The sequence below is a fragment of the Panthera pardus genome, unplaced genomic scaffold (assembly GCF_024362965.1).
Source record: "Panthera pardus isolate Hobbes unplaced genomic scaffold, ASM2436296v1 HiC_scaffold_20, whole genome shotgun sequence".
In the NCBI taxonomy this organism is placed as follows: domain Eukaryota; kingdom Metazoa; phylum Chordata; class Mammalia; order Carnivora; family Felidae; genus Panthera; species Panthera pardus.
Window position 1 is genome coordinate 59,146,729 of NW_026526766.1, and position 17,629 is coordinate 59,164,357.

A 17,629-nucleotide genomic window follows, 5' to 3' on the forward strand; every position below is an offset into this window, starting at 1 on the left:
CATACCTTGATGCTGAAGCCACACTGGCTACTGGGTTGTTCTCTTCACTTCTGGGCATGGCACAGGCTGTCTCTCTCTCTCCTGCAAGGTCATCCCTTCCCTCCTCGCCACACAGCACCCACCTCTGAGCTTCCTCAGGACCCAGCTCATGGGGACCCATGAGACCTGCTGGTGGGTCCCCAGGACCATCATGCTGATACCCTCCTCCTGGACCGCTGGTCTTTTAAGACTTAGGTCAAGCTTCAACTCCTAGGAAGCCTTTCCTGCCTCTTCCCTTGGAATCTGTGTGATTGTGCCATCTCTGTGGAGACCTTCACCCCACGAAGCGAAGTCTAAGACACTTTAATGCCTGACCCAGTCCACGGCTACCTCCCGGGGTCTCATTTATCTTAGTGTCCTTGGTGCCTGGCACGTGGGAGGCTGCAAAATGACCACCGAATGGACAAAGCTCTCCTGGAGTACCGCCATGATACCCCCAAATTGTCTATCTTTGTGGCTGCCCTGAGATGCCCAGAGGTGATGTCCAGCTCCATCCTCCTCTTGTCTAATACCTGGAGTCCTATGCCTTTCACTTCACACAGACAGATAGATGCATATCTGCTCCCTTACCCCAAGGCTGCTGGTCAATTTGTCCACAGTGGACAGAAGTTTCTCACTGGGACAAGGGCAAGAGGGAGATTGCACAACAGGGCCTTGGAGACCCTGCTGAGGAACAGAGGGCCCTGAAACAAGGGTGGAGACAAATATGAGCTATGTTTCTTCCTGGCTTATGGTACCCATTGAATACAACAAAGCAAAGGGAAACAGAAGGCAGGAAAGCTGTGTGACAGGCACTTTGCATTTTGCTGTGGTAGAGCTTCTCTCCCTTGTAAAGCAGTACCCTGCTCACCTGCATTCTTGTAAAGGGAAAGGTGATGGGGATTTACAGCATTTCTATCGCTCTAAGATCTCAGAATAATTCCAAGGCCAGTGACCAGCTTGGAGGGAGGAGGGAAGGAGGGAGGAGGGAAGGAGGGAGGAGGGAAGGAGGGAGGAGGGAAAGAGGGAGGAGAAAAGAGGGAGGAGGGAAGAAGGGGAGGAGGGAGGAGGGAAAGAAGGAAGGAGGGCAGGAGGGAGGAGAAAAGGAGGGAGGGGGAAGGAGGGAAGGGAGGCACTAGGGACAGGGCCAGACCAGACCATTACCCTGCTGGCCTGAGCTTCCCCAACCACGAATAGCTCCATAAACTGTAAACTTCCCAGAACCACAGGCGCCCTAGAGACTCACAACATTTCCCCCCAGAACAAGACAAGCCAGCCACCTCTGCATTGCCTGTTTTTATTTTTGGGACAGAGAGAGACAGAGCATGAACGGGGGAGGGGCAGAGAGAGAGGGAGACACAGAATCGGAAACAGGCTCCAGGCTCCGAGCCATCAGCCCAGAGCCCGACGCGGGGCTTGAACTCACGGACCACGAGATCGTGACCTGGCTGAAGTCAGACGCTTAACCGACTGCGCCACCCAGGCGCCCCAGCATTGCCTGTTTTTAAATTCAGGACACCACGTGCTCTGATAGCCTCAAAATCATTCATTTTTGTGTGTGTTGGAAGTGGGGGGGTGGGGGGGGCTCATTTTTCAGGGACAAATAGGAGATCCAACAGTCCAAATGATTATTATGTTTGCAGCCATTAAATCAACTTCAAAGACAAGGCTAAGACGGATGCAGAGGAGAAGCTCATTTTCATCCCATTTCAACGAGCTCTGCCCAAGTGCCAAGCCTCGTGCTGGGCTCTGAGGAGCCGACTGAGTCACTCAGGCCTTGCCCATGCTGCTGGTGGAGACAAGAGGCTGGCCTGGGACTCAGAAGCAAGAGAAAGAATGAGAGAGAGGGAAGAGAAGTATTCAGCAAGCGGTGGGAGTGAGGAATCTGGGGAAGGCTCCTGGGAGGAGCTGACATTGAGAATTGACCCAGGGGAGCAGGAAGCCGTTGGGGGTGCTGCCTGGAACCCTGGATGCAGAGGAAGGTGAGGCTTGAGCAAGGCCTAGAAAGTCTGCACTTGGATCTGTGGGACCCACTGAAGGTCTCTGAGCAGGAAAATAATAAAGACCATGCCTGGGAAAATCATCTGGTGACAGTGAAGGGGAGCCCCTTACTTGGTCCTTGAACCTTCCCTATCTGGCTTCCCTCTTTGAGAGCTGCCCTGTGAGGAAGAAAGACACTGCTGCACTTAATGGGGTTTCCAGAAGCTGAAGGGCTGCTCCTGTTTACTAGGATGATGCATGTACAAAATGACAGCTCTTTAAAATATATAAGAAAAAAAATTTTTTTTAAGTGGGCACAGTGAAATTATGCTCCATTTGGAAGCAGGCTTCTGTGAAAAGATCCCCTAGGGAGTCAAGCGTGACTTTAGCTCAGAAACAAGTTTCCAGGGTGCTGGGTGGAATCTGCCAATACTGTCACCTGATCAGAAAGATACCCATAGACTTAGCCAAATGCAACGGTCAGCACACGAAAGGCTTTTTGTTTGCGGGAGTTCCTGTCCCTGAGCTTAGTAGGAACTGAGGGCTCCAGGTGTCTTACTGCTACTACTGACACCACTGGAATAGGTCAGCACTAAAGTCACCTCAGGATCAGGTTGGAACTCTGACTTTAAAGACGGGGATACTAAGGCCCAAGAGAGGCATAGGCAGCGCCTTACCCACACTCAAACCAGGAATCAGTGGATGAGTTGGGATGAGCTGCTGAGATGGTGAGATTCTTACCCCTAACCACACCCCACCCTGCACCCAGCCCTGCTCTATTTGGTCATTCAAAGATTTACACGGTTCTAGCTGTAAGATCGCAGTTCTGCGAAGCTAACAAGATGGTCTTGCAAAGCTGGGCCCTCACTCCCACACTCTCGGCCCATACTCACAGGGTGAGGATTTCTGTGCCTCTCTGCAGCCCCAGGTGCTCAGGATGTGTATGTGGAATGTCAAGGAGACAACAGAATGGATGTCCATGCCCTCGCAATGGAGGAAGAAAGAGAATGAGCCAAGAAGTCAGGGAGAATGATGCAGCCGGCAGAAGGGACCAGGGCTTCAAGAATTTGAGGAGACCCCAGGCTAAAGCAGGGCCTCTCAAACCATGGGACCGTCTGTTCCATAATCATGGAGCCCTGTATTAAAACGCAGGTCCCTAGACTCCACTGAGAGCCTGTAAGGGGCAGGGCCTAGGGACCTGCATTCTCAACACTGCCCACCCACTTCACCCTCACTTCCCATGTGACTATGGTACATTTCAGGAGGCCCTGTACTCATGGGTGTTGAGGGCAGCTTGTCTTTCACCTTGGCCCAGGGTGGTGGGCAGGTGACACTCCTTAAGTCTTAAGAGAGTGGCTGTGGTGAGGAGCCTCTGGGAGAGCAGTTGGGGAGAGATGGCATAGCAGGTGTCCCACTGAGCCTCCTACACTGTGTCCCCTGCCCTGGTGGGCCTGCTTTGAAGCCCAGCAGACCAATTCTGCCCACAGCTCACAGCTAACCTGTACAGTCCACCTGGGGACTCAAGTGCCATTTGCCTTCCAAACTTTACTCACTAGACTTGGGCCCCAGAGTAAGTCGAGGGTAGGGGGAGCTTACAAAATGAACCACAAAAACTGCCCTGTGAGCATGGAAGCCTGGCTTGTGGGGGCTAAAGGGGTGTCCCTTACCCTCTCTGAGCCTTCCTATCCCCCCTACAGAACAGGGATGGCATCACAGGCCTGGTCTATCTCCCGGGGTGGGGGTGTGTGTGAAAATCAAAGGAGCACAGATTGACTCAGTGTGTCAACGTGAACACAGCATTACTATTACATAGATTTTTGTTCTCCTTGTTTTTTTTTTAAGTCTTCAGGAAAAGGCTTGTTATTTTCTTGAAGTTTTAGAGATCAAGTCAACTCAGAGGTAAACAGGCACTATTTTTTCAGCAGTAGGCAAGAAAGCATTTGCATGGCTTATTCCTGGCTCACCCAATTCTCCTGGAAAAGAAACCTGAGGTCCTCGGCAGGCAACTCTGAAATGGCCCTTTATAATTTTGAAATCTCAAGTGAGCGTGTATGTTTATGTCAGTACTTATAAAGGCAGACGGAACCACCCTTGTCAGGAGAGGAGATAATCGTCAAGCACGTTTCCCTGGCAGAGGCTCTGTCGTGTAATTAAAGATGATAATTATAGCTCTGTGTCTAGTGTCAAACCCGGGGCTCTTTCCAGACACGACTGCGGCTTTCTTGCCCTGTGTGCGAAAACACACAAGGCTCTTTGTGGACGGGAAGAGCCTGCGCAGCTCTATCCTGTTGCTGAGGGTGGCTTGTGTGGGCCTAGCTCTTTGGATGCTTTACCTGGAAGCTTGGTCCAGGAGAGTTGGGCTGGATACTCTCTGAGCTGGGTCCTCTGCAGTCCTCCCTTGCTGGGGACACAGAAGCAACAGGCAGTCCCTGACCTGAGAGCAGGACTGGCTGGCACACAGGGCTCTCTCTCCCAGTGTCCACCAAGGACTTAAGGACTTTGGCAGTTTCCCACATGTAGCCACCAAAACCTCTGTAGATAAGAGGTTCCCTTCCCTTCCATTCTGTGAGCTCTGGAGGGCAGGAGCTTCTGTGACTGTCTTTAATCTCTCGACCCCTCCCCGCAAGATCTGGCTCAGAGACTGAGGGGATACAGCAAAAGGAGCACTGGACTTGGGAGTCCTGAGACTGGAGCTCACACCTTGGGCCTGCTGCTGGGTGACCCTGTGTGGGCTGCCCTGATGTTCTGGTTTTAGTTTCTCAGCTGTCTTACAAACAAGGAGAACAGGGCTGCCTCCAGGGTTGTTCTGAGGATGAAATGAGATAATGTCTGAGAAAGCGCTCAGTAAAAGGAAAAGTAAACATTAACTGATATGACAATAACCCCACACATATAACTGATAGCCGAGGTCCTAGAAAAATTAAAGGAAGGCCAACTAATTTGACAATATTAATTAGAAATATTGAGCAGGGCACCTGTTGGGATGAGCACTGGGTGTTGTATGGAAACCAATTTGACGATAAATTTCATGTTAAAAAAAAAAAAAAAGAAATATATGCAGACCAACAGATTTCCCGAAACTAAAATGCCTCCCTTGGACTCTTAAGCCTCGGAAGGGAAAATACATCACTCCCCGCAGATGAGGCCCTGGTGGCAGAGAGATGGACCCACCAAGATGGGGCATCCACGGAGGGGAGGCGGGCAGAGGGTCTGCTTCACACTTCCCCATGACTGGACAGGGGTGACAACTCCCAAGGGTGTGAGCCACTGCAAAGCCCCAGGAGTTCACAAAGGAGAGAAGACAGGTCGTTTCTAGGTAATGAACTCCCCAGAAGCAAGGGGACACTGGCTGCGGGAAGCTTTGAACAGTTACGGAACCACATGGTGGGGACCAAAGGCAGGCCTGGGCAAGGACTTGCCCTCTCCAGCCCTGCCCAGACAGCCCCCCCCACGCCCCCATGCCTTCTGTTTCTTCAGCGATAAAACAAGGGGGCAGCCACATAGTCCTGGCTCCAAACTCCTCACTCTATGAAGGAAGATTTCCGGAGAGTGGAAAGGTTTTACCACCTGAGTGTAAGCTTTCCCAATAGCACCACACACAGCTCAGGCCAGAGTCAGCAGCACTAGCTCCGGGGACTCTAGAACATGGCATCAAGTCCCCGCGGAGGCTGTGAGGCCCGAAAGTTTGACGGAACCACAGGCAATCCCAGCTCAGCCTCAGCCCCAGAGACTCCCCACCTCTGCCAATGTTTGGGACTGAGCGTGGAGCATGGGGCTGGGGCCCAAAGGGCAGCCCAGAGCTTTTCATTAGCACCGGGAGCCTCGGGAATTTACAGCAAATCTTGGTCCACATAAAAAAATTGGTTTCAAGTCTAGGGGGTAACCAGGCTGAGTACATTAATAACAAACCTTTCCTCCTAATCTCTGGGTGTAAATTATGAAAATAATGGAAACATTGCCTAGTTTCCTTTGAGGCTCAATTCGACAAGGCTCCTTTCCATGGCAGCCTGAGTAGAGCTGGGGATGGGGCAGAGGTGGGCGAGCCAACAGCCTCATAAGCACCTGTCCCGGGTGGGAGATTTTCTCAATGATAAGGTCTCCTTGGTACAACACAGGGGCCCCCTGGGGTCCTGGTGAGGCCGGTCCAGCAGCTCTTCCTTCCAGGTCTACCATTAGAACATGGGGCTGGGCCACACCCCTGGCTGCCTCTGTTCCTACCATCCTCGCCAGCCCAGTGTCCAGGTGAAGTTCTCTTCTGACCCACATCCCCGGACCCAAGCAGGGCAGACAATGCCCGCCCCCGCAGCTCCCAGGTACAGGCTCCTATGCCCACACCTGACTTACCTCAAAAACTGACTACCACTACACATCACATGGCCACCTTCTTCTATGAGAATGACCCTCCTAGGGGCAAGGCCCAGGTGGGATCTGCCTCCTGGCACAGCAGGGGCTCAACAGATGCTGGGCAAAGCTACCTTGACTATTTTTCAGTTCAGCTAGGTTGTAAAGTTATTGCCGCTATGGCCCCTGTCCCACTTTAGGCTTCTGCTCTTTGTTACTCAGGAGGGCAGGATCTGGCCCCCATGGAGCCAGCCTGTCTGACCCCACAGCTGCCTGTCCCTGTCTCTACCATGCTCAGACCCATGGAGTTCCCTCAGCCAGGGATCCTACCCCTACCCCACCTGACCTGGCTTTTGGAACACAGCTCCCAGGACACCAGAAATCCTCCCTTGTGACCAGAACAGTTGCTCAGGCCTCTAATCCTGCTTTCTCATCAGTGAAATGGAAACAATCCCAGCAACGGCCTTGCCTGGGCCTTGGGGAGGCTGAGGATGGGTGCTCTTAAGGCCAGGTTCATGACTGAATGCTAACTGGTCCAGTTCTGGTTGTATCTGTGGGGCCAAGAAGCAGGGCTGTGAGGGCAGAAGCATGCAGAAGGGCTTCAAGGGAAGGTTATCCAAAGCTGGCAGGCCGGGCGGGTTTTAGAAGGGAAGGGCAGAATGTGAACAAAGATACCAAGATGGAGCCAAGCAAGGAAGAAATCAACAGGAGAAACTCTCTCCCACTCCCACTATGTGCCAGGACTGTTGGCTGGAAAGGTCATGTGGGGTCAGGTCAGAGGTTGTCCCAGCTTTCGCAGGCAAGATGCTAGTCTGAAGAAAAGTGTGACAGCTGAAGACGAGTAGGGATCAGACACTCGGCTGGGGTGGGGGGGGGGGGGGGGAACAAGGAGGGGAAGGTGGTGACACGGGGGCCACAGGAGGGCAACAAGGATCGCGCTGACTTGAAAGGACCCCCAATCTGGTAATGGGATGCTAGATAAGGTGGCTTCACGGAGGGCTCAGTGGTTGGGGCTCAGGGACATGTGTGTATGTGCCAGTCCCTTCATAGGGACTCAAGGCCTGGTGACAGGTGTGAGCCTACAGAGGCACAGGTGAGCCCAGGACCCAAGGGAGGAGCATGTGGACCTGCTGGCAAGGACTGAGAGGTAAGCTGGCTAGGGAGGCAATGACACCCAGTTCAAGTCCCAGATAGCCTTTAATCTTCAGGGAAGAGTTTACGATCATTTGCACAACATTCTACCAGAACCAGCAAGTTCTGACCTGGGGACATTCTTTGCTGGAAAGGTCCGGGCCAATATCTCAAACACTGGGCGCCGACAGTCTGGGGGAAGAGTTCTAAGCCCTGTGGTCGTTACCCTCCAGGGGGCCCCCAGGCTGGCAGATGAATTACGATGTAGTGCACTGAGTGCTGTATCAGCGTGATTATGCAGAGAGTGATCGTGGTAGCTACAACAGGGAGGACCCACAATGAAGCTCAGGCCCTGGGAGATGACCTTCTCCCAGTGCATCATTTTTTAGGTTGCCAGGTATAATTACAAGCCTGTGCTCTGGAAGGGACAGAAGCGGCCTTTTCCTTATTTATGCTCATGCTGCCTGTTAGGGGAAAGGACCTGAGGCAGTGTACCACATTAAAACACCTGGACCAAGCCAGGTGAGAGAGAGCTGAAAGGCAGAAAGAGGAGGAGAGAGAGGAGGGGGAGGAGGGGGGAGGAGGGGGAGGAGGGGGAGGAGGGGGAGGAGGTGACGGCGGGAACTGAACCTCAGACACCTGCCAAGTTACCCCGGAGGTGGAAGGGCTGCATGAAAACCCCCCAGCAAACCTGTTGTTGCTCAGCACCCCTCCCTCATACATCCAGGCAGAGGCCCTGGAGGGAGAGGGGGGTCCAGAATGGGGCACGGTTCCAGTCAGCCTCCATGACTCAGCTTTCTGACCTGCAAAATGGAAATAATCATACTGCTCCCTCCTAGAGCCTTAGGGAGATTCCTGGCATAATCTACAAAAGGCACCCTTAAATACAGCCCTCTGTCATCCCTATAAGCTTCCAGAAAGCCAGCCTGAGCCCGAGTTAGAGGAGAGTACTAATTAATTAGTCAAATAATAGGGTGTGGGGCAAATCACTGAATCTCCTTCTTCAGACTTCTGGAGGGGCAGGAACTGTGGCCTGTGGTCTCCTTGGACAGCCCTTGCAAACCAGCTCCTCTCCCCAGGGCACTGGGAGCACTTTAGGGCCCCCCTCTGACCTGACTCCAGGACCCTCTTGAACATCTGAATGCAAAAGTGTCCACATCTGAACCCACTGACTTCTGCCCAAGAACTGTCCTTCCCCTTCTGGGGTAACTGACACTCTCATCACTCACCAGAATCCCAGCTCCTCCCTCTCTCTCATCCACTGCACCTCAATGGCTGACAGGCTCTTTCACCCCACCCCTTGGCCTAGATGACTGTTGTAGCCACACAGCCACAGAACCAGTCCCCCTGCCTCTGGCTTCTCTCGGCTCTAATCCATCCTATGCACCCAGGCAGGCATAACTTCCTGAACAACTTCCTAACACTTTCACACCTCTGCTCAGGAACAGGCAGTGCTTCCCCACAGCCTCCTAGGTCTGCCCCCTGCACAGGGTGCTGTAGGGTGGCTGAAGGATGCCAGGAGCTAGGCTGCTGATCCACACAAGTCTCCCTAGTCTATTTCTGGATGGGCATTATCAACAGTTTCTGTGCCTTCAGATCTTTTAACGTGTCTCTGGGATTCTGAAAGGCAAAGGGCAAAGGTGGGGAGGTGAGCTCCTCTATTTCCAGTTCCTGTTCCTTTATTTCTACCTTTAGGAGAATGCTTCTTTCATAGCTGCCAGGAAAGAAAAGGCTTTAGGGGCTGATTTCCTGGGGGTCTGGGCCCTCACTGCCAAGTGTCCAGCAGGATACTGCAATTAGCACTGTGGGCCCTCACACCTATGAGGCTGGGTGCCACAGCACAGGATGATACTCACTGCTCTAGAAAATTCCATGGCGACCCCCAGAGTCTTGGCCTGCACCAATGTTAGGAAAAGAGAGGAATACCACTGCCAGCCACTGGGTCAAGGCTGTGCCCCTCATCCCCCAAAGACATCATGGAGACCATCCTGCCTCCTGAGGGTGGCCAGGGCCTTGGGGACAAGTCTCCACTCTGCTCTTGACTTTGAGCAAGATTCTAACTTCTAGGCCTCGATAACCTAGAGCTGCTGTGATCAGGGGAGGCGGCAGTGTCTTGGATACAGACCTTCCTGTCCCAGCACTCCCAGAAATGAGTTTATAGGAATCACAGTTCAATAACACTTTCCCCTTGATGCTGAAGTCTATAAGCTTCATGAGAACAGGGACTTTGTTCTGTCCACTGCACAGCTCCCAGAACACAGAACGTGTACACAGCAGCACATAGCAGATACTCACAAACAGCCATGCAGTGACTGAATGCATCACACTTTGTTCCCTAAGGCCCCGTGACTTTAGGCAAGCAGTTCTTGGCAAAGTGGGAAAGGCTGTTTACAGCAGGTAACTGTTTACTGTTTGCTTCCTTTTCTTTCATTTATTCTCCATATAGACTTTTATTCTTACACTCAGTCATTGCATTGGTGAATATTTACTGGGCCCAGAAGAGAAATGAAGATGGGTGAGACCCAGTCCTTTCTTTCAAGGAGCTCTCAGCCCAGAGAGGGAGGCAGGGAAAAGAGGCATGACCAGACACCCCCATGCAGTCCTCCAGCATGGACACAGAACAGGTCTCTGAGACAGAGCAAGGCACAAGGGTCACCGGCCTGACTCCCACCCAAAGGCCAAACCAGCTTCTTCCCCAACTCCCCCACCCATTTAGCAGTCTGGTTACACTCAGACTTTCCAGATATGGCAATCTTCAGAGGAGGATGGGAGGTCTCTGGGATCCTGAGGGGGACCCAGCATGTCTGTGCATCAGCCCTGGGTCCCTAGAATTAATTAACATGCTCATCCATTCAACAACTATTTACTGAGCACCAGCGTTGTGCCAGGTACTGCTTTAGTCCTGAGGTTCCAGCAGGGAACAAAGTTCTCCCCTAGTTAAGCCACGTCTTAGTGGTAGACAGATTATAAACACAAGATGAAGGATAAGTGAAATATGTAGTATGCTAAATGGCAACCAGTATTAAGGAACACAATAAAACAGAGAAACAGGGTGGGAAGTGTTGAGAGTGGGTTGAAATTTAAGATAAGTGGCCAGGGAAGGCCTTACAGGAAAGGCCATTTTGAGTCAAGACCTTAAGTGTGGCCTTGCTCAATGCCACCCTTTCTATGCGGTCTATACTGGTCTTCAGGGGACAGTACTACCCCTTCCTCCGTCTCTTGCCAGTGACGTTCTTCTCTGCCTGTTTTATACAACAGATATCAATCCTTGTCAACCTCCCCCCTGTGATGGGGGGCACCAGGGACAAATGTCTGGCACACAGCAGGTGTGCTGCCAATAAATGTCAGCTTTCTGAGGCCTGTCCCGGTCCTGTTGCAACTTTCCTGAAAAGGTGGGCAAGCTTTGGGCAGGGGGGCAGGGGGGTGAGGGGATTAGGATGTCGGGGTTGGAGGGGGTGGGTAGTGCCAAAGGGATAGGTGCCAGGTGGAGTGAGAGAATAGGAAAGTGGCTGCTGGAGTGGGCCCAGTGGTCACCATGGAAACCCAGGCTACCCTGCTCTCTGCTCTCAGTCCTGCTCAGCATTCTACTCCCCCAGCTCACTGCTTCCCAGGCCTAGAGCTCCTCAGGTGAGCACCACTGGGCTGGGTGTGTGAGCCCGGCTCTTTCTCAACAACAGGAAAGCCACTGGGTGACTAATACAAAATCTATTTACACTTGATTATCTCCTTCCCGTCCGGTAGGTAGGTCATTCTGGTAAATGACAGACCAGCCAGGGAACTCTGCACAGTCCATGACAAGCCAGGCAAGAGGGTGGAAGGGCAGGTTTCAAAACAAGGCCCAGGTTAGAAGTCAGCCTGCGCCTCAAGCAGAAAGAGGATGCTGGGTGAAAAGGGCGGGGTGTGAAGCACAGGGCCTGCAGGGGGCGAGGCAGGTGGGTGGGAGGAGAGTGAAAGTGAGGGGTCGTGGGGATGGTTTGGGGAGCAGAGCTGCGCAGAGCAGGTGAGGAAGACACAATACGTGGACATTCTGGGAGCAGAGTCCACAGGAACTGCAGAGCTGGGAAGGGCCTGGACTCAGGGGCCCAGACAGAAAGGCCCTTTACTTTCTTAGCCACTGGAATAACAGGGAAGGAGAACAGCACTGCCTGGAATTAGGGGGCAGAGATGGTGTCAAACACACGAGGAAGGTGGAAATCTCCATCCCAATCACCACCACTACCTTGGGTACCTCTGAGAACTTCTGGGCTGAAAGCCTGGGGAGAAAGGGTCCCAGTTGAGAAATATTCTGCACCTTTAGGTCAACTAGAGTTTCATGACCCAATCAGTCTTTATACTAAGCTCCTGCCCCACGTGCTTTTCCTATCATTATCCTATCAAAAGCCTCATTTCCTGCCACTCCTCCCCAGCAGAAAGATCCCACGCCTGCCTCCATGCCTTTGCTCAAGCCCTTCCCTCTGCCTGGGCTGCCAGACCCAGCTCTTATCACTACCTCCTACCACCTCTCCCCTCCCATCTCACTTGGATTGCCTAAACCGGAAGCCTTCACCCCTCCTCTGAGCTCCTGGAGATTGACCCACTCATCTCCACGCACCCACCACTGACCACCTGGGTCCATGCCTGTCTCCCTTCTTCATAGATATTCCTAAAGGCAGTGACAGTATGTGCCTAGTTTACATGGTCAAGTCTCCAACACAACAGGGCAGGGCAAGGGCTCCAGGTTCGGCTGACCAAATGCACTGCAGAGGGCCTGAGGACCACCTGCTCCACTATCCTGCTGATTTGGCCACCTACCTCCAGGTGGGCAGGGACCCTGACAGGGAATGGCCAGAGAACTCAATAGTACGTAATACCAAGTGAAGGCCCAAATAGGCCCTTTGCTCCCCAATAACAATACTCTCATACACATGTGCAGAGCATGTTCTTCCACCAGAGACTCACATCAGTGTTGTGTGCCCTATTTTACAATGAGGACACTGTGGCCATCAAGAGGCTAAGCATCTTGGCCCACCAGGCACCTGAGTCAGCCTGACTGGGAGCCCAGCGCCCTTCTCACCAAACCAGCAGGGCTCCATGTGACTGGGGCCCTCAAGCCTGGGGTTAAGACACAGGGAAGAGGGTAAGAATGGGCTATGAGGTAGGGCTTTGGACAGAGGGCTGGCCTGGGGACACCAAAGACATTGGTGCAGGAAGGAAACTGAGGCCCAGATGGCATGGAAAAGGCCAAGGCCAGAATCTGACCTTGAGAGAAGGGTCGTGTAAGATGAAAAGGGGAATTAGGGCTGTATAGTTAGCACAAGCCAGGCTGGCACTGACAAAGGAAGCTGCCAGATCCTTTCCTATTCAGAGCTGGTCTCCGGTACTCCCTTCACGGGCCTGGTCTTAGGTGTCTAATGATGATGCAATGCACAGTGAATCATGACATCTCGGAACTCACGGTTGACACAGACTTCAGGGGTGGCTTGAGCCAACCACCCATCTGTTACTTGACTATCTTTATGTCATCTCTCAATGTGGGCTGTTTTGCCTCTGCCTGGATACCTCTAGGGATGGGCAACACATTGCCTCACAGGACAGCTTCATATTTAATTGGTAAGTTCAAAAACATCTCAAAAGGATTATGACTTTTTTTGAGCCCGTTTCTCTACCTATAAAAAGGAAAGCTTGAACTGGGTCACGAGCTTCCCCACTGGGTTCCACAGAGCCCTCGGGTTTTCAGGAGCTACCTCTGAAGCTGCTTTTGGGATGAGAGAGGCAATGGGGGCAGAGAGCGAAGCCCAGGCAATTCATGGGCATTTGGGTTGTGAGGTTCTGTGGAGAGCTTCACCTCCATCTTGAACCAGAACCTAATTCCTGTGGGTGATACAAAGGGGAATCTATGGAGAGGGAAACTGAGGCAGACAGAGGGAAGAGGTGAGAGGAGCCCCTGAGGAAACAGGTGCACTTCTCCTCACCCTCTTTTGCAACCACAGCCTGTGGGGCTGGGGTGAGTTCTCTGTTCACAAAAGCACACCTCCCCAAAGCCTCCCCCATCCACCCGCTGCATGGAGTCAAGGAGGCAAGAACAAAACCCCATCAGCTAATCACAGGCTGTGTGAGTCATCTGGGGTAGGAGGGGGGTTCTGAAAATCAAGCTGCAGCACCCCAGGGCTGCACAGGCCCTGGACAAAACGTCCTACACAGTGGCTGAAATAGGGCCTCAACAGTCAGCCTCACAACTCACTATCTGGCTACTTACTTAACCTCTCTGTGCCTCAGTTTCTGCATCAGTAAAACGGGCAGCTACACTTTAAAGGGTGATGGTGAGGGGAGCCTGGATGGCTCAGTAGATTAAGCGTCCGACTTTGGCTCAGGTCATGATCTCACTGTTCGTGTGTTTAAGCCCCGTGTTGGGCTCTGAGCTGACAGCTTGGAGCCTGGAGCCTGCTTTAGATTCTGTCTTTCTGTCTGTCTCTCTCCCTCCCCAACTTGTGCACGCTTGCTCTCTCTCTCTCTCTCAAAAATAAGTAAACATTAAAGAAAGAAAGAAAGAAAGAAAGAAAGAAAGAAAGAAAGAAAGAAAGAAAAGAAAGAAAGAAAGAAAGAAAGAGTGATGGTGAGTATCCAACAAGAATTCACATCAAATGCTGTAAACAAGTACAAGAGCCTAGCAGCTACCTCCACAAATAGGTAAAAACAGAGGCACAAAATGTGTTGCCAAAGCTCAAACAGCCAGTTTGCAAACCAAACAGCTAGAAGTATGACCAACTGCCTGCTCTAAGACTACTGCTTTGCACGGGGAAACTGAGGCCCAAGGTCATTCAGGTGGCAATTGGCCATCTCAGATCTGCTTGATTACACCTGGGTTCCTTCTGCAGTAGTACAGAGAGGTATGCCATCTCAGGCAGAGAGGGGATGCTCTTCCCAACAGGGTTATTCCTATCTACCAAAGACGCTTGCCCTGTTCCTAGAAGTTGCATGCACACGTAAATGTTATAGCATGCACCCCGTGATCCACTGCCCCCCTCTTCCCTGACGAGCTGCTTCCTAGAACATTTACACAGCACTGGCTCACCCCAGCCCCCTCTCCCTGCCATCAGTCAGAGCGATGACGTTACACACAAAGAATTCTGAGTCAAAGGGAGCTGCAGTAAGGTCGTTACAGCTAGAAAACGTCTTGTTTAATCACCTATTTCCTTAGAAACCGAAAATGTGGGTAAATTTGGGCATAGCCTGTAAGCTAGGAAGAGAGTGCAGAGCAGCAAACACAAGGATGACTCTTTGGAGACAGAATGCATAAGATCTTAACAGATCTCTAATTAAATCAAACCGCCCTGCCTTGGACCTAGCTGCCGTGGGTGTGTCTTATTAAAAAGCCAAAGTCCCACAGAACAGTTCTGTCCAGCTAAGCAGCTACTTGACACTGAGGTCCACGGATGCACCAAGGAGGAACCAGCTCCATTCCAAAGACAGCCGTGTCCACAATGTCTGGATTCCCAGATGTGCCCTTCTACCCCAGTCCCATGTTCTGCAGATGTAGGTCTGAGCCCCTCACTTGTACCTGTGTGACCCCAGGGAAGCGATTTGTCCTGTTTCCCTCATGTGTAAAGTGAGACACTACTTCCTTTTGCAGGGACATGGTGAGGCTTAAAAGTATATATGTCAAAGGGCCCAGTACAGAGCCTGGAGCCTGGCGGGGGTTCCAGCCTCAGATGGCTCCCACCATTTCCTTGTGTCCCGGATACCCCAGCATCAAGCACAAACATACACTTCCTCCAGGACTCCACCCCACAGACTGCCCTGCCAAGCACAGGCCACACTTGCCATTCTGCCACCAACTTACTATGTATCTTCAGGCAAGTATCTCTCCCTCTGTAGCCTCAGTTTTCCCATCTATAAAATGAGGCTGTTGGGTTCAAGTGGCCTTGAATATCCCTTGCTGCCTGACATCTGAATGTGGCAGAGGGTCCCAAAGTCATTCCTGTAACCACCACTCCTTTAACCCTGGGCTGACATGCCCCCGGTGCTCCCACAGAGCTGATAGTTCACCAAACCTGGTGGAGATGATGGCATGTAGCAGCGGGAGTGGGTATCACTACAGTCCTGAGGTGAACAAGATTCCACCAGCAGACCTGTTTCCCTAAGTCACTGGAGGAGAGCAGGCTACCCCTCCACCAGGCGCCAGCCCCAGCTCTCTGCCTCTTGCTGCCCACAGAGGCCACTCTCCCAGGAGAGATCAGGAGAGAGCAGGAGGCCCTACAGAAGTCTGGCCTAATCACTCCCTGCCTCAGCCTTTTGCAAAGTGGCTAAGCGTTCTGGAGGCCACACTGGTGGCCAGAGAATCAGTACCCAGGAACGGGAGAGCATGAGGCAGAGTCTTAGAGGCAGGGTCTGGATTTGTACCCGTATTTTTCAGCAATTGTTGCATGCGGTCTCCTCAACCCTATGAGCTACACTCGGCATGGGCGCAGCATACACTAAGTGCTCAATGTTGCTTCCTTTCCCTTTCTTCTTCTAATTTGAGAGGAATCAAGAGAATGTACCCAAAGACATGAACACTGAGCAAACCATAAGAGGGTCACTTTAGAAAGTGGCATCTGTAACCCAAATCCCAAGACACACAGGGCACCAATTCACTAGGCCTCAAAAGTCAAAGCGGCTCCCAACCTGCTACTGGCCACCCTCCTGCACTCTAGTCTCATGTGGTACCCCTGTTCATGTTCCTGCCCGGTGTGGGGTCACAGGGGGCCAATCCATAGGACTATTCTTTTGTCTCTGGACCATCCTCCTGAGCCAGGAGGACCCACGTGTGTGGTTTCTCCCTACTGCCTGCTCATGCCAAGGGTCTGAGATGGCAGACACCTCATAACCATTCACTCCTTAAAGATGCCCTAAGCAGGGTACTGCACACACAGCCACTTTCTTCTGGGTCCCACATGACTATCTGGACAAGGTTTCTTCATCTGGGGCCAACAGGAAAACAGCCACAGTGGGGAAAGTCTCTGTATTTTCTATAAACCTGCCATGTAGACCAGAGGACTTAATGCTGCTTCCAGCTACATGCCAAAGATTTCCTGGTGTGGGGCCAGGGATAATTTTGTCCCCAACGATCGAACACCACCCGCCCCCCCCCCACCCCTTCTTCTACTAGGTACTGAAAGTAAGATGACCCAGCATGATTCTTTGATTGCCCTGGCTGCTAGGAAGCTCCAGGCTAAGTTTTCGATCTCAAAAGCTGTATTTTTCTTCAGCAGAAATTCCTTTTGTATTTTTTTAGTTCTTACCTTGGGTAACTGTTACTTGGTGCCCTGTACTTTTTCTGGACTTTCCGTGTGCCCTGCCAGGTTCTTCCTGATGTAGGTGAGACATGAACTGGTGAACTGTAGTGAAGATTCAACACAGCACTATCCTCCAACCCCCGTGGTGCAAGTGCAAACCTTCCCCTGCTGAGGCTGGCTGGGCACCTGCCAGGAGCGGCCCCTCTGCCTCCCTGCTGAGTCCCTGTGTCAGCAGCTCTGCTTACCTGTCATGATCCTCTGGGCCTCGTAGGGCTCCATGTAGCCAGCACTCTCTCCCTTTCCTGCTTTGTTCTTGAGATCATTCTTGGCATCGAAGGGATCAGAATAGTCATCAGCAATGGTCACCTGCAGGGAGCAAGATGGCAGGAGTGTGTGAATCCACCTCTGGCTTTCTGCTTCACTTCTGTTCACAACCAGGCTTTGCTCCAACAAACATAAATGGAGCCTGCCTCATACCAGCAAGGAGGGGGAGGTGGAGACAGGAAAGAGCTGGTGCCTGCCCTTAGGGAGCTCCAATTCTCGTACCCCTAACAAAGAGACCCACACTGGCAGTGCTCCTTACAAGGGAGGGGCCTCTGAGCAGGCAGCCTGGCTGTTCCGGGCACAGCCATGAGAACAGAAGGGCATCTGGGTAGGGAAGCACAAAGGCAAGGACCTGGAGGGCGTCTTTGGGGAATGTGAGTTGCTCAATTTAATGGAATGGAAATGGAGGAAAGTTGGAAATGAGATAGCAAAGCCTAGAGATGCTGACATGCTCCTGGTGCTGGCTGAGGCCTAGAAGAGCCTGCCTAGAGATAATTATGTTCAGCGTTCCATCTTCCCCCAATCTGGAACACAAGCATGCCTTGGGTAATCAGACAACAATTTGGTGAGATCAACACACT

The 17,629-nt window shown here is 52.1% G+C and overlaps 1 protein-coding gene across 2 annotated transcripts in view; it reads right to left on the minus strand.

Moving 5' to 3' along the window:
• Nucleotides 1–17,629, minus strand: part of SHB (SH2 domain containing adaptor protein B) — a 134,215-nt gene that overhangs the window by 67,257 nt on the left and 49,329 nt on the right. For both annotated transcript variants that reach the window (XM_019454437.2, XM_019454435.2), the window contains exon 2: nucleotides 16,970–17,090. In XM_019454437.2, coding sequence (XP_019309982.1) covers nucleotides 16,970–17,090 — 121 coding nt within the window. The remainder of the gene's footprint in view (nucleotides 1–16,969; nucleotides 17,091–17,629) is intronic.